Below are 21,483 nucleotides of genomic sequence, written 5' to 3'. Positions count from 1 at the left end.
TTTATATAAGGTGAGATATGAGCATCCAGTCTCATTCTCCTACATGTGGATAGCCAATCATCCCAGCACCATGGTTGAAAAGGGTGCCCTTTCCCCAATTTATGATATTGTTTGCTTTGTTGAAGATCAGTTGGCTATAAGTATTTGGATTTATTTCTGTGTTCTCTATTCTGTTCCATTGGTCTACGTGCCTATTTTTATACCATTACCATGCAGTTTTGGTGAGTATGGCCTTGTAGTATAGTTTGAAATCAAGTACAGTGATGCCTCCAGATTTGTTCTTTTTGCTTAGTTCCATTTTGGCTATACGGGCTCTTTTTTGGTTCCATATGAATTTTAGAATTGTTTTTTCTAGTTCTGTGAAGAATGAACCCCGACCCTTTCTGATTGTGGTGCCTTTCCTTCCTTCCTTCCTTCCTTCCTTCCTTCCTTCCTTCCTTCCTTCCTTCCTTCCTTCCTTCCTCCTTCCTTCCTTCCTTTCTCTCTCTCTCTCCCCTTCTTTCTTTCTTTCTTTTCTTTCTTTCTTTCTTTCTTTCTTCTTTCTTTCTTTTCTTCCTTTCTTCCTTTCTTCCTTTCTCTCTCTCTCTCTCTTTCTCTCTTTCTTCTTCTTTTTTTTAATGAGATGGAGTCTCGGTCTTTTTGCCCAGGCTGGAGTGCAATGACGTGATCTTGGCTTACTGTAACCTCCGCCTCCTGGGTTCTAGCGATTCTCCTGCCTCAGCCTTCCAAGTAGCTGGGATTATAGGCCACCACACCCGACTAATTTTGTATTTTTAGTTGAGATGGGTTTCTCCATGTTAGCCAGGCTGGTCTCAAACTCCTGACCTCAGGTGATCTGCCCACCTCGGCCTCCCAAAGTGCTGGGATTACGGGCGTGAGCCACTACACCTGGCCTTTTTTTTTCTGAAACTGAGTCTCACTCTTGCACAATGGTGTAATCTCAGCTCACTGCAACCTCTGCCTCCTGAGTTCAAGCAATTCTCCTGCCTCGGCCTCCCCAGTAGCTGGGATTACAGGTGCCTGCCACCATGCCTGGCTAATTTTTGTATTTGTAGTAGACGAGATTTTGCCATGTTGGCCAGGCTGGTCTCGAACTCCTGACCTCAGATGACCCACCTGTCTCGCCTTCCCAAAGTGCTTGTGCCTGGCCCAACTGACTGTGGGTCTTAAGACCCTCCCATAAGAGGGTCCCATCCTATACCCTGAGGTAAGGAATGCTGATGTCATGAAGCGTCTGTGAAAACCCATGAAGACAGGGTTCAGGAACTTCTGGATACTTGAAAAAGTGGAGCCTCCTGAAGGGTGGCACAGCCAGGGAGGCCATGGAAGCTCTGAGCCCCTTCCCACATACCTTGCCCTACATGTTCCTTCATCTGTATCCCTGGCAATATCCTATATAATAAACCAGTAAATGTAAGTGTTTCTCTGAGTTCTGTGAGTCACTTCAGCAAATTAATTGAACTCAAAGAGGGGGTCACAGGAACCTCAGCTTGAAGCCGGTTGGTCAGAAGTTCCGGAGGTCTGGACTTATGACTGGTTTTTATGTGTTGTGGGCGTGGGGCAGGGGCAGTCTTGGGGACTGAGCCCTCAACCTGTGGGATCTGGCACTGTCTTAGGGTATATAGTGCTAGAACTGAATTGGAGAACACCCAGCTGGTGTCTGCTGCTTGGTGTGTGTGGGGAAAAACCCACTCATTTGGTCACAGAAATCTTTTGTGTTGACGTGGTTGTTGTGGTATGAGAGTAGGGGAGAAACAGAGTTCTGGCTGGGCACAGTGGCTCACGCCTGTAATCCCACCACTTTGGGAGGCCGAGGTGGGTGGATTACCTGAGTTCAGGAGTTTGAGACCACCCTGGCCAACATGGTGAAACCCCATCTATATTAAAAATACAAAAATTAGCCAGGCATGGTGGCGGGTGCCTGTAATCCCAGCTATTCGGGAAGCTGAGGCAGAAGAATCGCTTGAACCAGGGAGGTGGAGGTTGCAGTGAGCCGAGAGCATGCCACCGCGCTCCAGCCTGGACAACAAGAGCGAAGCTCCATCTCAAAAAACAAAAAACAAAAGCCACAGAGTTTTTCCTACACAGAGTCTTTATTTTCTAATGGGGGCTCCTAGGTAGATGTAAACATCTGTATGCTTTCCTCCTGTTAATTTGCATTATGTCAATTTAATTTGCAGACCCAGTTGGAGACCCTAAGAGGGTAGAGAAAAGTTGTGTCCCCCTATTCCCTTCTCAGGCTGGGTTGCAGCACTTGTCCATTCACTTTACAATTGGCAAAGAAAATCACAAGGCACTCACATAGATCACCTGGGTTCCACGTATATTCATCCCAACCCCCATTCTATTTATTTATTTATTTATTTATTTACAGAGTCTCACTCTGTCACCCAGGCTGGAGTGCAGTGGTGTGATCTTGGCTCACTGCAACCTCCTCCTCCTGGGTTCAAGTGATTCTCCTGCCTTAGCTTCCTGAGTAGCTGAGATTACAAGTGTGTGCCACCACGCCCTGCCCCAACTCCCATTCTAGAACAATAACTCTATCTTTCCCTGTTGAGGAGGGTCAATTGAGACCAGTTGTGAGGAATAGTATCAGAGGCTCAGCACTGTTTTTCTGTTTTGTGTTTGAGACAGTTTCACTCTTGTTGCCCAGGCTAGAGTGCAGTGGCATGATCTTGGCTCACAGCAACCTCTGTCTCCCAGGTTCAAGCAATTGTCCTGCCTCAGCCTCCCAAGTAGCTGGGATTATGGGCGCCCACAACCACGCCTGGCTAATTTTTAGTAGAGACAGAGTTTCACCATGTTGACCAGGCTGGTCTTGAACTTCTGACTTCAGGTGATCTGCCTGCCTTGGCCTCCCAAAGTGCTGGGATTACAGGCGTGAACCACCGTGTCGGGTCACAGCATTGATTTTTGTAGCTGGTAGGTAAGCAGCAGCTAGATCAGTCTTGGTAAATGGGAGTCTATGTCAGGGGTCAGAAAACTATAACCCTCAGGCCAAATCTGGCTTGCAGCCTGTTTTTGTATTGTCCACGTACTAAGAATGGATTTTGCATTTTTATTGATTTATTTTATTTTATTATATTATTTTTTTAAGACACAAGGTCTCGCTCTTTCGCCTAGGCTGGAGTATAGTGCTATGATCATATGATGCAGAAGCAGGCTACTCATGGGAGGCTTGAAATCTAGGGCTTAAGTGATCCTCCCCCCTCAGCCTCCTGAGTAGCTGGAATTATAGCCTTGAACCACCACCATGCCTGGTTAATTTTTTTTTTTTTTTTTTTTTTTTTTTTTTTTTGAGACGGAGTCTCGCTCTGCTGCCCAGGCTGGAGTGCAGTGGCCGGATCTCAGCTCACTGCAAGCCCCGCCTCCTGGGTTTACGCCATTCTCCTGCCTCAGCCTCCCAAGTAGCTGGGACTACAGGAGCCCGCCACGTCGCCCGGCTAGTTTTTTGTATTTTTTAGTAGAGACGGGGTTTCACCGTGTTAGCCAGGATGGTCTCGATCTCCTGACCTCGTGATCCGCCCGTCTCGGCCTCCCAAAGTGCTGGGATTACAGGCTTGAGCCACCGCGCCCGGCCATGCCTGGTTAATTAAGAAAAAAAAAAAAAAAAAAAAAAGGCCAGGCGCGGTGGCTCAAGCCTAGCACTTTGGGAGGCCGAGATGGGCGGATCACGAGGTCAGGAGATCAAGACCATCCTGGCTAACATGGTGAAACTCTGTCTCTACTAAAAAATAAAAAAATCTAGCCGGGCGAGGTGGCGGACGCCTGTAGTCCCAGCTACTCGGGAGGCTGAGGCAGGAGAATGGCATAAACCCAGGAGGCGGAGCTTGCAGTGAGCTGAGATCCGGCCACTGCGCTCCAGCCTGGGCGACAGAGCGAGACTCCATCTCAAAAAAAAAAAAAAAAATTGGCCAGGTGCAGTGCCTCACACCTGTTATCCCAGCACTTTGGGAGGCCAAGGCAAGTGGATTGCTTGAGGCCAGGAGTTTTAGGCCAGCCTGGACAACATGGTGAAACCCCATCTCTACTAAAAATACAAAAATTAGCCAGGTGTGGTGGTGGGTGCCTGTAGTCCTAGCTACTGGGGAGGCTGAGGAAGAAGAATAGCTTGAACCCAGGAGGTAGAGGTTGCAATGAGCTGAGATCATGCCACTGCACTCCAGCCTGGGTGACAGGGCAAGACCTGTCTCAGAATTTTTTTTTTTTAGAGGTGGGGTGTCACCATGTTGCCCAGGCCGGTCTTGAATTCCTGGCCTAAAGCAATCTTCCTGCCTTGGCCTCCCAGAGAGTTGGGATGACAGGAATGAACCACTGCACCCACCTGTTTTAGTTTTAAATGGTTGAAAAAATAAACCATTTCTTGATATTAATCAAAGAAGATTAATATTGATTTACAGTATTTGTATTATAAACTGATTGATTTCCTCTGCTGACTTTGATTAGTTACGGGATAGTCTGGCACAGCAAAACTGCAGAATAACATGTCAATCTATGGAACCCTTGTGCATTGCTGACGGGATGTAAAATGGTGCAGTCACCATGGAAAACTGTTTGGCAGTTCCTCAATAAGTTAAACATTGAATTACTGCATGATGCAGCAATTCCACTCCTGGGTATGTGCTCAAAAGAATTGAAAACAGGTGTTTGAACAAAAACTTGTACACAAATGTTTATAACAGCACTATTCACAATAGCCAAAAGTTGGAAACAAGCCAAATGTCCATCGACTGATGAATGGATAAATAAAATATGGTATATTAATACGAGGGATATTATTCAGCTATAAAAAGAAATGAAGTACTGTGACATGCTACACCATAGATCAACCTTGAAAACATTATGTTAAGTGAAAGTCAGACACAAATGGCCACATAATGTATGATTTCATTTACATGAAATATCCAGAATAGGGAAAATCCACAGAGACCATAAGCAGATTAGTGGTTCCCAGGGGCTAAGGAGAGTAAACTGATCAGTAGGTGGGAAGTTTCCTTTTGGGGTGATGAAAAAGTCTGGAACTAGATAGTGGTGGTGATTGCACATCATTGTGAATGTACTAAATGTCACAGAACTGTGCACTTCAGAATGGTTAAAATAGTAAATTTTATCTTATGTGTATTTTACCACAATTTTAAAAGTAGGCTATACAAATAGGAAAAAAATTTGATTACTGAATGTCAGACATTTGCATTATTTCCTAGTTTTCCTTTTTTTTTTTTTTTTGAGACAGGGTCTCACTCCATCACCCAGGCTGGAGTGCAGTGGCACAGTCATGGCTCACTGCAGCCTCAATCTCCTCAGGCTCAAGTGATCCTCCTACCTCAGCCTCCCGTGTTGCTGGGACTATAGGAGTACACCACCACGCTTGGCTCATTTTCTTTTTTTTTCTTTTTAATAGAGATGGGGTTTTGCCACGTTGCCCAGATTGGTCTCAAACTCCTGGGCTCAAGCAATTTGCCTGCCTTAGCCTCCCAAAATGTTGGGATTACAGGCATGAGGCATCACACCTGGCCCTATTTCCCATTTTTTTATTGTTTAACTGATAAGTCTGGGCGCGGTGGCTCAAGCCTGTAATCCCAGCACTTTGGAAGGCCGAGACGGGTGGATCACGAGGTCAGGAGATCAAGATCATCCTGGCTAACACGGTGAAACCCTGTCTCTATAAAAAATACAAAAAATACAAAAAAAAAAAAAAAAAAAAAAGCCGGTTGAGGTGGCGGGCGCCTGTAGTCCCAGCTACTCGGGAGGCTGAGGCAGGAGAATGGCATAAACCTGGGAGGTGGCGCTTGTAGTGAGCTGAGATCCGGCCATTGCACTCCAGCCTGGGTGACAGAGCGAGACTCGGTCTCAAACAAACAAACAAACAAACAAACAAAAAACTGATATGGTTTGGCTGTGCCCCACCTAAAATCTCATTTTGAATTGTAATCTCCATAATCTCCACGGGTCAAGAGAGAGACCAGGTAGAGGTAATTGAATCATGGCGGTGGGCGGGGAGTAGGGGGGTTGGGGGGTGGTTTCACTTACGCTGTTCTGTGATAGCGAGTGCTCATGAAATCTGATAGTTTTATAAGGGGCTCTTCTCCCTTCACTCAACACTTTTCCCTCCTGCTGGCTTGTAAAGAAGGTTCCTTGCTTCCCCTTTGCCTTCCACCATGATTGTAAGTTTCCTGAGGCCTACCCAGCCGTGCTGAACTGTGAGTTAATTAGACCTCTTTCCGTTATAAATTACCCAGTCTCTGACAGTTCTTTATAGCAGTATGAAAATGGACGAATAGGGCCGGGCGCGGTGGCTCAAGCCTGTAATCCCAGCACTTTGGGAGGCCGAGACGGGCGGATCACGAGGTCAGGAGATCGAGAACCATCCTGGCTAACACGGTGAAACCCCGTCTCTACTAAAAATACAAAAAAATTAGCCGGGCGAGGTGGCGGGCGCTTGTGGTCCCAGCTACTCGGGAGGCTGAGGCAGGAGAATGGCGTGAACCTGGGAGACGGAGGTTGCCGTGAGCTGAGATCTGGCCACTGCACTCCAGCCTGGGCGACAGAGCAAGACTCCGTCTCAAAACAAAAAGAAAAAGAAAAAAAGAAAATGGACGAATACACTAACCTTAAGATAACCATTGTTGTTCATCTCAGAAGCACAAAATTTTAAGGACAAATTCTGAATTGTTGAAGGACTGAGTTAAAGAACATGAACAATTTTAAGAGCTTGATATAGAAGATAAAAACAACCTTTGGAAAGGTTGCATTGGTTTCACTCTTTTTTTTTTTTTTTTTTTTTTTTTGAGACGGAGTCTCGCTCTGCCACCCAGGCTGGAGTGCAATGGCCGGATCTCAGCTCACTGCAAGCTCCGCCTCCCGGGTTTACGCTATTCTCCTGCCTCAGCCTCCCGAGTAGCTGGGACTACAGGCGCCCGCTACCTCGCCCGGCTAGTTTTTTTATATTCTTTTAGTAGAGACGAGGTTTCACCGTGTTAGCCAGGATGGTCTCGATCTCCTGACCTCGTGATCCGCCCGTCTCGGCCTCCCAAAGTGCTGGGATTACAGGCTTGAGCCACCGCGCCCGGCCGGTTTCACTCTTTTTTTTTTTTTTTTTTTTTTTTTTTTTTGAGACGGAGTCTCGCTCTGCCGCCCAGGCTGGAGTGCTGTGGCCGGATCTCGGCTCACTGCAAGCTCCGCCTCCCGGGTTCACGCCATTCTCCTGCCTCAGCCTCCTGAGTAGCTGGGACTACAGGCGCCCGCAACCGCGCCCGGCTAATTTTTTTGTATTTTTAGTAGAGACGGGGTTTCACCATGGTCTCGATCTCCTGACCTTGTGATCCGCCCGCCTCGGCCTCCCAAAGTGCTGGGATTACAGGCGTGAGCCACCGCGCCCGGCCGGTTTCACTCTTATTACCCATTCAGTACACACACAGTGAACATGTGTAGAGTTTATACTCTGTGCCAGGTATATATGGAAGACTAAGCCACAGTTCTCAGAGATTTGAAATTTAACTGGATGATATAGGCCTATAAATAGCCAGCAACAAAAGATACAATAGATGTAAATTTCAGGTGACACTGGAAACCCAAAGGAAAGAGGACCTGATTTTCTCTCTTTTTTTTTTTTTCTTCAAGATGGAGTTTCGTTCTGTTGCCCATTCTGGAGTGCAGTGGCACTATCCTGGCTCACTGCAACCTCTGCCTCCTGGGTTCAGGTGATTCTTCTTTTTTTTTTTCTTTTTTTCTTTTTTTTTTTGAGACGGAGTCTTGCTCTGTCGCCCGGGCTGGAGTGCAGTGGCCGGATCTCAGCTCACTGCAAGCTCCGCCTCCCGGGTTTACGCCATTCTCCTGCCTCAGCCTCCAGAGTAGCTGGGACTACAGGCGCCTGCCACCTCGCCCGGCTAGTTTTTTTTTTGTATTTTTAGTAGAGACGGGGTTTCACCGTGTTAGCCAGGATGGTCTCGATCTCCTGACCTCGTGATCCGCCCGTCTCAGCCTCCCAAAGTGCTGGGATTACAGGCTTGAGCCACCGCGCCTGGCTTCAGGTGATTCTTCTGCCTCAGCCTCCTGAGTAGCTGGGACTGCAGGCATGCACCACCAGGCCTGGCTGATTTGTGTATTTTTGTAGAGACAAGGTTTCACCATGTTGGCCAGGCTGGTCTTGAACTCCTGACCTCAAGTGATTCGCCTGCCTTGGTCACTCAAAGCACTGGTATTACAGGTGTGAGCCACGGCACCTGGCCCTGGTTCACTCCTGTTTTTTTTTTTTTTTTTTTTGAGGCAGAGTCTCGCTCTGTCGCCCGGACTGGAGTGCAGTGGCCAGATCTCAGCTCACTGCAAGCTCCGCCTCCCGGGTTTACGCCATTCTCCTGCCTCAGCCTCCCGAGTAGCTGGGACTACAGGCGCCGGCCACCTCGCCCGGCTAGTTTTTGTATTTTTAGTAGAGACGGGGTTTCACCGTGTTAGCCGGGATGGTCTTGATCTCCTGACCTCGTGATCCGCCCGTCTCGGCCTCCCAAAGTGCTGGGATTACAGGTTTGAGCCACCACGCCCGGCCTACACTCCTGTTTAAGAAGGGAGGTGATATCTGAGACCAAGGTGTTTTCTCAGCCTGTGTCAGCCACCTTCACCTATTCTGGATGTTACCTTAAAAAATAAGTTGCCATTTTTCATAGATTAAACCTTTACTTCTTAAAAACATGTTTATTTTATTTTATTTATTTTTTGAGACAGAGTTTCGCTCTTGTCTCCTAGGCTGGAGTGCAGAGGCGTGATTGACTCACCGCAACCTCCGCCTCCCAGGTTCAGGCGATTCTCCTGCCTCATCCTCCCAAGTAGCTGGGTTACAGGCATGCACCACCATGCCCAGCTAATTTTTGTATTTTTAGTAGAGACTGGGTTTCGCCGTATTGGCCAGGCTAGTCTTGAACTCCTGACCTCAGGTGATCTGCCTGCCTTGGCCTCCTGAAGTGCTGAGATTACAGGTGTGAGCCACTGCATCTAGCCTCCATGTTTATTTGATTGCTAGTGAAGATGAAGGTTTTTCTCATGTTTATTAACAACTTTTATTTCTTCTTTTGCTCATTTTCCATTGAGATGTAAATGCTTTTCTCAGAATTTTAAAGATTTCTATGGTAAGGGTGATTTCATTTCAGTTATTTTCACAGCAAATATATTCTGCTGACTTATGTTTAAGTCTTGTACAGGGTGGTTTTTAAAAAAGCTTTTTTGAGGTATAATTTACATACTATAAAATATACCCACTGTGGCTGGGTGCGGCTGCGCATGCCTGTAATCCCAGTACTTTGGGAGGCCGAGGTGGGTGCATCACCTGAGTTCAGGAGTTCGAGAGCAGCCTGGCCAACATGGTGAAACCCCGTCTCTATTAAAAATACAAAAATTACCTGGATGTGGTGTGCCTGTAATCCCAGCTATTTGGGAGGCTGAGGCAGGAGAATCACTTGAACCAGGGACGCGGAGGTTGCAGTGAGCCGAGATTGTACCATTGCACCCCAGCCTGGGCAACAAGAGCGACACTTTGTCCCCCCCAAAAAAAAGTATATATTATATATATATATATTTATATACACACACACATACACACATATACGCACACACATATATATACACCCATTGTAAGTGTACAATTCAATGATTTTTAGTAAAATATATTATATAGAGTTTGTATAGATAGACATATCCAAGTCATATAAATATGTAATAAAGTTATAGAATTGTGCAGGGTATTTTAAAAATATATATCTTTCATTGTATGTAGTCATAGTTAATTTTTATTTTTATTTATTTATTTTTTTTTTTGAGACGGAGTCTAGCTCTGTCGCCCAGGCTGGAGTGCAATGGTGCGATTTCCGCTCACTGCAAGCTCCGCCTCCTGGGTTTACGCCATTCTCCTGCCTCAGCCTCCCGAGTAGCTGGGACTACAGGCACCAGCCACCTCGCCCGGCTAGTTTTTTGTATTTTTTAGTAGAGACGGGGTTTCACCGTTTAGACCAGGATGGTCTCGATCTCCTGACCTCGTGATCCACCCGTCTCGGCCTCCCAAAGTGCTGGGATTACAGGCTTGAACCACCGCGCCCGGCCAATTTTTATTTCTTTTTAAATTCAAAGTATTTTAGAGATTAAACACATCAGTAAACAAATTTATTAACATTATTTTTAGAACCATGTTCTGTATCAATCATTATTTATTTTCAAGTCTGGAACAGTGCAAGGAGCCACACAGTTATGGGGGGGAAAAATATCACACTTTTTTTTTTTTTCACGTGGAGAGACTTCAGGCATGGAAAGCAAAGATGCAGAGATTTAACTGTTTAATTTCACTGCTGTTCTTGTAATCTGGTGACTTGCTTAATACACAGCCTGCAGGCAGGAGAATCAGGTGACTTGGAGCCCTGGGTGAGAAGGTGAAGTTGTTACCCAATCCTGATTTAGGGCAAGACGACCTCTGTCTTATGACTGTCTTAGGTATTTTTTTTCTTCTTCTTCTGGGTCAGTCTCACTCTGTCATCCAGGCTTAAGTGCAGTGGCGCAATCTCGGCTCACTGCAACCTCTGCCTCGCCTGTTTTTATTCCTGCTTCAGCCTCCCAAGTAGCTGGGATTACAGGCATGTACCACCACATTTGGCTAATTTTTGTATTTTTAGTAGAGACAGGGTTTCACCATGTTGGCCAGGCTGGTCTCGAAATCCTGACCTCAGGTGATTCACCCACCTCAGTCTCCCAAAGTACTGGGATGACAGGCGTGAGCCACTGCCCCCAGCCAGCACTGTTTCAGGTTTTGACTTTCCGCCCTCTCTGGATTCTGTACACAGTGTTTCACTTTAGAGCATCTTTTTCTGTCTTTTTTCTTTATTTAAGTCTGACTCTTTCTTCCTCTTTGCTCAGTGATAACTGTTGGGAAGAAATGGCTTCTTTATTATTCACTTCGAATGGGCATTTCAGCTTAGGTCCTTGCCTTGAGGATCAAAATATTATCACCTTCACTCTACTCCTTACAAACATATCACCCTCTCTCACATGGTGAAAGAGAGCAAGAGAGATGCCAGGCTTTTTTCAAAAGCCAGACCTTGTGTGAACTACCAGAGCAAGAACTTACTCATTACCATGGGGATGGCACCACGCCATTCATAAGGGATCTGCCCCTAAGACCCAAACACCTCCCACCAGGCCCACCTCCAACATTGGAGGCCACATTTCAACCTGAGATTTGGAGGAGACACACATCCAAACTGCATCATCATCCAAAGATAAGGATAGTAATTTATGCCTAATAGGATTTCATAAGGAACAAATGTAGTAATACATGTCAAGCATCTTGCACATGGTAGGTGATCAATACATATTTACAAATGTCAATAAATATTAACATTATTATTATTCTCATTCAATGTACATGATTAGGAGTTAGTTTAAAGGAGACCACCCCTCATATTGTCTTATGCCCAATTTCTGCCTCCAAAGAAAGAAAAAGTAAAAACTAAAAGGCAGAAGTGAAATCCACAAGCAGACAGCCCGGAGCCGCACCCTGGGCCTGGTAGTTAAAGATGGACCCCTGACCTAATTGGTTATGTTATCTACAGATTATAGACATTGTATAGAAAAGCACTGTAAAAATCCCTATCCTGTTTTGTTTTGATCTAATTAACGGTGCATGCAGCCCCCAGTCACATACCCCCTGCTTGCTTACGACCCTCTCATGCACACCCCCTTAGAGTTGTGAGCCCTTAAAAAGGACAGGAATTGCTCACTCGGAGAGCTTGGCTCTTGAGACAGGAGTCTTGCCAATGCCCCCGGGTGAATAAACCCTGAATAAACCCCTTCCTTCTTTAGTTCAGTGTCTGAGGAATTTTGTGTGCGGCTCATCCTGCTTCAAGTTAATAAGAGAATACTTTGGTCAGTCAGTACTACATATTAATATAGTTTCAGCTCTGCCAGCAGGAACCAAGGTCAGGAAATAATGAATATTAAGAGGATAAAAGAGGCTGGGTGTGGTAGCTCATGCCTGGAATCTCAGCACTTTGGGAGGTGGAGGTGGGCAGATTGCTTGAGGCAAGGAGTTCAAGACCAGCCTGAGCAATATGGTGAAACCTCATCTCTATAAAAAATACAAAAAATTTAAATTAGTTGGGCATGGTGGCACATGCCTGTAGTCCCATGTACTTAGGGGACTGAAGCGGGAAGATCTCTTGAGCCTGGGTGGTTGAGGCTGCAGTGAGCCATGGATCACACCACTGCACTGCAGCCTGGGTGATAGAGTGAGACCCTGTCTCAAAAAAAAAAAAAAAAAGGATAATTAAAAAGTAAAACCTTAACTATTTGCAAAATTGAAGAGCATAATCAGGACTGTTATATATGGATATTCAGGTTATACACTGCCCAACACAGGAATGTAGTTTACATAGACTGTAATATGAATGATGCTCTCTGGATTTGTTCAGTGTACAACTCTTAACAGTTATACATGGTAGCTTCCAAGATAATAGTAGCCTCCAAGATAATAGATAATAATGGTCTTCAATGAATAATTGGATGTCTTTTAATAAGGAAAGCAGAAAGCAATTAAAGATGTTTTTGGATTTCATGATTGGAAGGGTCCTGGGAGATGATCTAGTTCAGTCCCCTCCTCATATTTCAGATAACAAAACTAAGATCAGGGGAGGGAAAAATACAAGGTTGATCCAGGGCAGAAGTGGGACAAGAACTATGTCTCTAGGCTCTTTGCTAATTGCCCTTTGTGTTTATGCACAATTTCATTGTTGGTAGGAATTAGCATTCCAAATCACATCTTAAAACCCCTAGAGAGAAGGAAGACTTGCAATGGCTTTGCATCTTCTAGGCTTTGTCAGGAACAAACCCAGGATGGCTAAGCAGGAATGTGATGAGTTCTGGGTCTTTGCTCTTCAGTGTCCTGCACGTCTTCTCAGCGTGAACAATTCCTGTTGAGCATTGCCCCTTTGAAAGCTTTTTGTTTGCCTCTGTCTTCGACTTGATGTTAGCTGGCAAGCGATGTGGTTTGCTAATGACCTTAACCAGGTTGCTAGCTTGGTAGTAATCTGAGAAGAGTGTCTCCGGAGACCAGCCGAACTCCTTTGAAGTTTGCCGTGGTGAATTGATGTACTGCTTCAGATTTTAATTCAGAATCAAGCAGAGCCTGAGTAGGGACGATGGGAGGCTACAGGAAGCTGATGTTGGGCATTAAGTACCTTGGGTTTTAAATTAATAGCCAGCTATGCATTGCCTTTTTCCTGTCCTCCACAGTCAGGTTTGTCAGTAAGTGGATATGTGGGAGGCATTGTGCCACTAGGTGCTGTGGGAAAGCCAGGAAGAACCAAACCCTAGGGGGTGCCTTCGGAAGAGAACTGTGTGCAGATTTTGAACCTGAGCCATACCTTGAAAAATTGGTACATTTGGAGCAGAGGAGGTAGAAAAGAAAAGGAGAATGGGGAAAGTATTTTGGGTGGGAGTAATGACAAGCTTGAAAGCTTATAGGGAGAAATATACAAGGTGTGTTTAGGAAATGAAACACGGATCAATCTAATCAGTAGTGAGAAGTTATGAAAGTTATGAAAGGAAGATTTACGCCATTCTCCTGCCTTAGTCTCCCGAGTAGCTGGGACTACAGGCGCCCGCCACCTCGCCCGGCTAGTTTTTTTGTATTTTTTAGTAGAGACGAGGTTTCACCGTATTAGCCAGGATGGTCTCGATCTCCTGACCTCGTGATCCGCCAGTCTCGGCCTCCCAAAGTGCTGGGATTACAGGCTTGAGACACCATGCCTGGCCTATTTATTTATTTATTTAAGATGGGATCTCACTCTGTTGCTGAGACTGGAGTGCAGTGGTGCAGTCATAGTTCGCTGTAGCCTTGAAGTTCTGGGTTCAAGTGATCCTTCTGCTTCAGCCTCCTGAGAAGCTGGAACTACAGGTATGCGCCACTATGCCCAGCTAATTTTAAAATAATTTTTTGCAGAGATGGGGTTTCACTATGTTGCCCAGGCTGCTCTTGAATTCTCTGGGCTCAAGCAATCCTTTCACCGTGGTCTCCCAAGTGCTGGGATTACAGGCTTGAGACACCATGCCTGGCCTATTTATTTATTTATTTAAGATGGGATCTCACTCTGTTGCTGAGACTGGAGTGCAGTGGTGCAGTCATAGTTCGCTGTAGCCTTGAAGTTCTGGGTTCAAGTGATCCTTCTGCTTCAGCCTCCTGAGAAGCTGGAACTACAGGTATGCGCCACTATGCCCAGCTAATTTTAAAATAATTTTTTGCAGAGATGGGGTTTCACTATGTTGCCCAGGCTGCTCTTGAATTCTCTGGGCTCAAGCAATCCTTTCACCGTGGTCTCCCAAAGTGCTGGGATTACAGGCTTGAGCCACCGCGCCTGGCGGTCTTGAACTCTTGACCTCAGATGATCCACCCGTCTTAGCCTCCCAAAGTGTTGGAATTACAAGCGTGAGCCACTGCGCCCGACCGGAGGTGGATTTTATGTCTCACGTTTTTGAGGAAGAGAATGGGTCTTTGAGGAAGAGAATTTTATATCTCACGTTTTTGAGGAAGAGATAATTTGCATACTCAAGGAGAAGAGCATGAAGTAGTTTTAATTGTTGTATGAATGTTAAATATAGGCTGGGAGCAGTGACTCATGCCTGTAATCCTGGCACTTTAGGAGGCTGAGGCAGGCGGATCCCTTGAGCTAGGAAGTTCAAGACTAGCCTGAGCAACATAGTGAGTGACCTGTAGTCTCAGCTACTCAAGAGGCTGAGGTAGGAGGATTGCCTGAGCCTGAGAAGTCAAGCCTTCAGTGACCCATGATTGTGTCACTGCCATGCACTCTAGCCTGGGCAACAGAGTGAGACTCTATCTGAAAAAATAAAGAAAAAGTTAAATGGGCCGGGCGCAGTGGCTCAAGCCTGTAATCCCAGCACTTTGGGAGGCCGAGACGGGTGGATCACGAGGTCAGGAGATCGAGACCATCCTGGCTAACCCGGTGAAACCCTGTCTCTACTAAAAATACAAAAAAAACTAGCCGGGCGAGGTGGCGGGTGCCTGTAGTAGTCCCAGCTACTCGGGAGGCTGAGGCAGGAGAATGGCGTGAACCCGGGAGGCGGAGCTTGCAGTGAGCTGAGATCTGGCCACTGCACTCCAGCCTGGGCGACGGAGCGAGACTCCATCTCAAAAAAAAAAAAAAGAAAAAAAAAGAAAAAGTTTTTTTTTTTTTTTTTGAGAGCGGAGTCTCGCTGTGTCGCCCAGGCTGGAGTGCAGTGGCGCGATCCCGGCTCACTGCAAGCTCCGCCTCCCGGGTTCCCGCCATTCTCCCGCCTCAACCTCCGAGTAGCTGGGACTACAGGCGCCCGCCACCGCGCCCGGCTAGTTTTTTGTATTTTTAGTAGAGACGGGGTTTCACCGTGTTAGCCAGGAGGGTCTCGATCTCCTGACCTCGTGATCCACCCGCCTCGGCCTCCCAAAGTGCTGGGATTACAGGCTTGAGCCACCGCGCCCGGCCTAAGAAAAAGTTAAATGTAGGTAGAGTGACAAAATATGCTGGATAACCAATAGCTTGTGCTGTTGCTCTCACCTGCCCATCTGTACTTTGGTAGACATTTCAGAGAGTGACAAACTGTATTTTCTAGGCTTCCTTGCTAACTGGCTTCTGTTTATGTTCTCATGATGAAAGGCATTGGTGTGATACTGGAGGACAGGAGGAATTGACTCTCTTCCTGCTTTTGGATTCTGGTGGCATCTTTGGCCAGCAGAGGTAACTGATGGTGATGGCGCTGGCCCAAGTGAAAATGGTAGTAATGCAGTGGCTCACACCTGTAATCCCAGCACTTTGGGAGCCTGAGGCGAGTGGATCACCTGAGGTCAGGAGTTTGAGACCAGCGTGGCCAACATGGTAAAACCCCGTCGCTACTAAAAATACAAAAATTTGCCAGGCATGGTGGCGCATGCTTGTAATGCCAGCTACTAGGGGGGCTGAGGCAGGATTGCTTGAACCTGGGAGGCGGAGGTTGCAGTGAGCCGAGATCATGCCACTGCACCCCAGCCTGGGCAACAGAGCGAGACTCTGTCTTGAAAGAAAGAGAGAGAGAGGGAGGGAGGGAGGGAGGGAGGGAGAGAGAGAGAGAGAGAAAAGGAAGGAAGGAAGGAAGGAAGGAGGGAGGGAGGGAGGGAGGGAGGGAGAGAGAGAGAGAGAGAAAAGGAAGGAAGGAAGGAAGGAAGGAGGAGGGAGGGAGGGAGGAAGGAAGGAAGGAAGGAAGGAAGGAAGGAAGGAAGGAAGGAAATCGTAGTAATGGATCTGGGAGGTGACTGCAGGGACAGGAGCAATGACTTAGAAGTACAGACTCTTGGGTTCCTGTTTAGACAACCTGGATCCCACAGCCAGCAGAATCCTTAGAGACAGAATCCTCAGAGATCCTGTCTCTGAGTTTTAGGTAAGGTTTTTGTTCCTCTGTCCCAAGGTGGCAGTGGTTTCCTGAAGTTACTGATCTTTGAGTAATTTCATATCCCCTCTGTTGACACTCCTTCCTTTTTAATATTCTTGTAGCCAGTTTCATTATTAATTTATTCTATTTAAAATACCTAGAGTGATTTTCTTGATTAGATCCTGATTGATACAGTACCTAGTCGTCTTTCTTTTTCTTTTTTTTTTTTTTGAGATGGAGTTTCACCCTTGTTGTCCAGGCTGGAGTGCAGTGGCATGATCTTGGCTCACTGCAACCTCCGCCTCCTGAGTTCAAGCGATTCTCCTGCCTCAGACTCCCGAGTAGCTGGGATTACAGGCATGAGCCACCACGCCCGCCTAATTTTGTATTTTTAGTAGAGATGGGGTTTCTCCTTGTTGGTCAGGCTGGTCTCGAATGCAACCTCAGGTGATCCGCCTTCCTCAGCCTCCCAAAGTTCTGGGATTACAGGCGTGAGTCACCGCGTGTGAGCCACCACGCCCGGCCGTCTTTCTTCACTTTGCTTCTAGGATGCCACACAGGTTTTTCTTGCATTCTACCAGACTTTCCTTTTCAGTCCCCCTTGCTGATGCTTCCTCTTAAATCCGACTCTTAATGTTGGGAATGATTTTCACATAAAAATTACTAATGGTGACTTTCTTTCCAGTGTCCTGAAGATCTACATTTATCTGTAATATAGCCCTATCACTCAACACAGGAATTCATCTCATTTTACATGTGAGAAAATTGAAGATTTCTTGCCTTAGGGACTATTTCAGGAATATCATCTTGAGAAATTAGTTCACATATTGCTTCTACCTGCGAGGCTGAGGCTTTGTCTCAGCCTGTTAAAGCTAAAAAGAGCCAAAGAGATTTGCTCACTGGTGGGATACTCCCTCAGTAAAAAATCTACAGTCTAAGCTCTGGTCATCTTCTTTGCAGGTTTAGAAACTACTTTTTTGTTGAGCTTACCCAGAAACACATCAAATTTAATACAAATGCTTATACTTTTCAGATGTTAATAATATAAAATGTAAGAACCATTTTGAACAATGAATTATTATTATTATTATTATTTTTTTTCCTGCCACAATATTTTTAATTACGTACAAAGGTCTGACATGGCACCCAGGGGCCCATTTCACCCACTGCTCTGTTTGGCCGCCAGTCTTTTGTCTCTCTCTTCAGCAATGGTGAGGCGGATACCCTTTCCTCGGGGAAGAGAAATCCATGGTTTGTTGCCCTTGCCAATAACAAAAATGTTGGAAAGTCGAGTGGCAAAGCTGTTGCCATTGGCATCTTTCATGTGAACCACGTCAAAAGATCCAGGATGCCTCTCTCTGTTGGTGATCACACCAATTCTTCCCAGGTTAGCACCTCCAGTCACCATACACAGGTTACCAGTGTCGAACTTGATGAAATCAGTAATCTTGCCAGTCTCCAAATCAATCTGAATGGTATCATTCACCTTGATGAGGGGATCGGGGTAGTGGATGGTGCGGGCATCATGAGTCACCAGATGAGGGATTCCTTTTGTGCCCACAAAGATCTTTCTCACTTTGCATAACTTGTACTTGGCCTCCTCAGGTGTAATACGATGTACAGCAAAGCAACCCTTGGTGTCATAGATCAGACGGAAATTCTCTCCCGTCTTGTCAATGCTGATGACATCCATGAATCCAGCAGGGTAGGTTATATCAGTTCGGACCTTGCCATCGATCTTAATGAACCGCTGCATGCAAATCTTCTTTACTTCATCTCCTGTCAGGGCATACTTAAGTCTGTTCCTCAGGAAAATGATGAGGGGGAGACACTCTCTCAACTTGTGGGGACCGGTGGATGGACGAGGAGCAAACACACCGGTCAATTTATCCAGCATCCAATGCTTTGGAGCTGCCACCCGCTTCAGATGCTTCTTGGGACCACGAGCCATGGCTGCGTTAGGCAAGGAAAGAGGAACAATGAATTATTGATGATGGGCATTTGTGGTTTTACGGTAACTAAAAGCATTCTAACAGTATTGAGTGTTCTCATTCGTGAATATGGCATATCTCTCCACTTATTTAGGTCTTCTTTAATTTCTCTTAGTGATATTCTGCCAGAGTGTTCAGGATTGAAGTTTTGCACGAGTTTTGTCAAATTTAAGAATGTACTTCTTGGGGGCTGGGTGTGCTGGCTCATGCCTGTAAACCCAGCACTTTGGAGACTAAGATGGGAGGATCACTTGAGGCCAGGAGTTTGAGACCAGCCTGGGCATCAAAGTAAGACCCATCTCCACACACACAGACAAAATAGTTAGCTGGGTGTGGTGGCATGTGCCTGTGGTCCCAGCTACTTTGGAGGCTGAAGCAGGAGAATTGCTTGAGTCCAGGCATTCAAGGCTGCAGTGGACTATAATGGTACCGTTGCATGCCAACCTGGGTGACAGCCAGACCCTATCTCAAAAACATAAAAAATAAATAAATGAAAATAAAAAATAAAAAAGAATATACTTTTTATACAATTTTGTATTCAGCTTTTTTTTTTTTTTCTGTCAAGCTGTTCTTTATTTCCGGAAGAGGGCAGGGCAAGGGGCTCAGTCTTTCTTGGCAGTGGCTTTCTTCATGGCAGCCAGGACGTTTTGCAGCTCCTCCCGCTTCCTCTTGGCGCAGATATGCGTTCCCACCCTTTTTTTTTTTTTTTTTTGGAGACGGAGTCTTGCTCTGTTGCCCAGGCTGGAGTGCAGTGGCACAATCTCGGCTTACTGCAACTCTGCCTCCTGGGTTCAAGCAATTCTCCTGCCTCAGCCTCCCGAGTAGCTGGGATTACAGGTTGAGCCACCGTGTCTGGCCCCCACCCTTTTCTTGATAAACTTGGAGGTTTTCGGTAACTCCATTGCCTTGGAGACCTTCAGTAACTCCATGGCGTGATGCTTGTAAGGGGCGAAGCCACACACTTCTTGGATCATGTCCCGCACAAACTTGGTGTGTTTGGTTAGGCGCCTGCAGCGGCAGCTGTGCCTGGGATTGCTCATGTTCTTGGTCACCTTGTGGCCCTTGTTGAGGCCCATGGTCATAGGGTAGTGCAGAGCCATGGCTGCTGCTCTCTAATGGCAGCCGTGGCGGAAGGCAGTTTTTTTTTTAATAGTATTATTTCCAAAGTATTTTACCATGTCTTTAAAGGGGTTTATTAGACATTGGTAATGGCTGCATTAATTCAGTTGGCAACTTTTAAACCACTGATATTACTGGTTTTGCTTAACACTTTTACTTAATGGTGATGGCTGTGCTTTGTTTTATAGCATCAGCTTTGCTGTGTTAAACAGAAGGTCTAGTGTTGCACTGAGTCCCTTGGGGAATGTAGTCTAGAGAAATTGGAGGCTCAGTTCCAAAACCAACATTCCAAATAAGGAGGGTTTTTAGTGAAAATGTCAGTTTACCTTGAATATTTTTCCAGTCATGTAAGTAATCCTCATTTTCTTCCTAACATTAAATATATTTATTTGTGATCCCAGGGCTACTTTCATTATGATAATAATTTGCTATATTTCAAGGATTTTCTTGTGGGGAGAGGGGACTATTTTTTTTTTTTTTTAGACGGAGTCTCACTCTGTCACCCAGGCTGGAGTGCAGTGGCACGATCTCTGCTAACTGCAACCTCCACCTCCTGGGTTCAAGCAATTCTTCTGCCTCACTTTCCCGAGTAGTTGGGATTACAGGCGCATGTCACCACACCAGGCTAATTTTTTGTATTTTAGTAGAGACGGGGTTTCACTGGGTTGCCCAGGCTGGTCTCAAACTCCTGAGCTCAGGCAATCCGCCCACCTCGGCCTCCCAAAATGCTGGGATTATAGGTGTGAGCCACTGCACCCGGCGAGAGGGGACTATTGGTCTAATCTTGAATTTGAATGCTCTGTAGTACTTTATATTGCTATATGGCTGTGCTAAATGCCATCACAAATAGAATAAACAGTATATATAATTTGTTCATCCATTTCTTCAACAAGCATTTAGTGAGCCACCTTCTAGTATATGCAATGGGAATCTGTTATATTCTGGAGTTTCAGAGCTGAATAAACATAGTATCTCTTGTCCAGGAACTTCCAGGCTTACACCTATGATCACATTAAAAATAAATCAATGCAGGCCATTGCTGACACATTCCTGGAGGCCTGACTCATGCCCACTCACTCTTTTACCCTCCCTCTGCTTTGTTCAATTGTTGATAGAGTCCTGGGGACTCATTAGAACTATCACTGGCCAGTTTACCTGGATGAGAGTGTCTTCAAAAGCATCACCAACTTAAGACAGGACTGATTTCTTCCAGAATGCTCTAAATTCCCCCCTGCCCATTAACACATTGCCAGGACAGATTCTTTGCAAACGTTGTGGCCAGTTGGGCCTGCCCTCCCTCACAACCCTCTAATCCTTGATTTAATTCAAAATATTAGCATCCTCATAATCTATAATACCCTCTATTACCCTATGACCTCTTCTTTTTTTTTTTTTTTTTTTTTTTTTTGAGACGGAGTCTTGCTCTGCCACCCAGGCTGGAGTACAGTGGCCGGATCTCAGCTCACTGCAAGCTCCGCCTCCCGGGTTTACGCCATTCTCCTGCCTCAGCCTCCCGAGTAGCTGGGACTACAGGCGCCCGCCTCGTCGCCCGGCTAGTTTTTTGTATTTTTAAGTAGAGACAGGGTTTCACCGTATTAGCCAGGATGGTCTCGATCTCCTGACCTCGTGATCCGCCCGTCTTGGCCTCCCAAAGTGCTGGGATTACAGGCTTGAGCCACCGCGCCCGGCCCCAGACCTCTTCTTTTATAGCCTGCTCTCCATTCTACTCTGTGTTGCCTCTTCCCGCTGCTTTGCTCCTCCAAAGATTCCCCCTGCATCTGCTGAAGGCTCATCCCATGCTATGCAAACCTTTCTAGAATGTGAGCTCTTCATGGAAACAATGTCTCTACCTCTACCTCTGTGCCTGACAGAAATCCAGACATCGTGGAGATTTCCTCTGTAGCTCTCTCAAAAGGATGCCACTCCTTGTCTACTTCTCAAATACCTG

The 21,483-nt window shown here is 46.1% G+C and overlaps 2 protein-coding genes across 2 annotated transcripts; both read right to left on the bottom strand.

The window, feature by feature from the left end:
* Nucleotides 1-17,518: 17,518 nt before the first annotated feature.
* LOC117093124 (40S ribosomal protein S4, X isoform-like) lies at nt 17,519-18,400 on the bottom strand. The gene has a single exon (XM_033227833.1). It carries the CDS (start codon nt 18,374-18,376, stop codon nt 17,585-17,587), a length of 792 nt encoding a protein of 263 aa, XP_033083724.1. The 5' UTR covers nt 18,377-18,400; the 3' UTR covers nt 17,519-17,584.
* Nucleotides 18,401-18,959: 559 nt separating this feature from the next.
* Nucleotides 18,960-19,516, bottom strand: LOC117093123 (60S ribosomal protein L36-like). The gene is made up of 2 exons (XM_033227832.1): nt 19,314-19,516; nt 18,960-19,139 (listed from the first exon to the last, which is right to left on the bottom strand). Exons 1-2 carry the CDS (start codon nt 19,514-19,516, stop codon nt 19,019-19,021), a joined length of 324 nt encoding a protein of 107 aa, XP_033083723.1. The 3' UTR covers nt 18,960-19,018.
* Between the last annotated feature and the right edge of the window lie 1,967 nt (nt 19,517-21,483).

This window comes from Trachypithecus francoisi, unplaced genomic scaffold, assembly GCF_009764315.1.
Source record: "Trachypithecus francoisi isolate TF-2019V2 unplaced genomic scaffold, Tfra_2.0 Lachesis_group12, whole genome shotgun sequence".
Taxonomy (NCBI): domain Eukaryota; kingdom Metazoa; phylum Chordata; class Mammalia; order Primates; family Cercopithecidae; genus Trachypithecus; species Trachypithecus francoisi.
The sequence above is the reverse complement of the archived record's forward strand: the minus strand, read 5'-3'. Positions and strand labels throughout refer to the sequence as shown.

Coding starts and splice junctions, on each gene's coding strand:
- LOC117093123 (XM_033227832.1), bottom strand. CDS start 19,516: ATGGCTCTGCACTACCCTATGACCATGGGCCTCAACAAGGGCCACAAG. Junction 19,140..19,313: donor AAGGTCTCCAAGGCAATGGA/GTTACCGAAAAC, acceptor CAACAGAGCAAG/ACTCCGTCTCCAAAAAAAAA.
- LOC117093124 (XM_033227833.1), bottom strand. CDS start 18,376: ATGGCTCGTGGTCCCAAGAAGCATCTGAAGCGGGTGGCAGCTCCAAAG.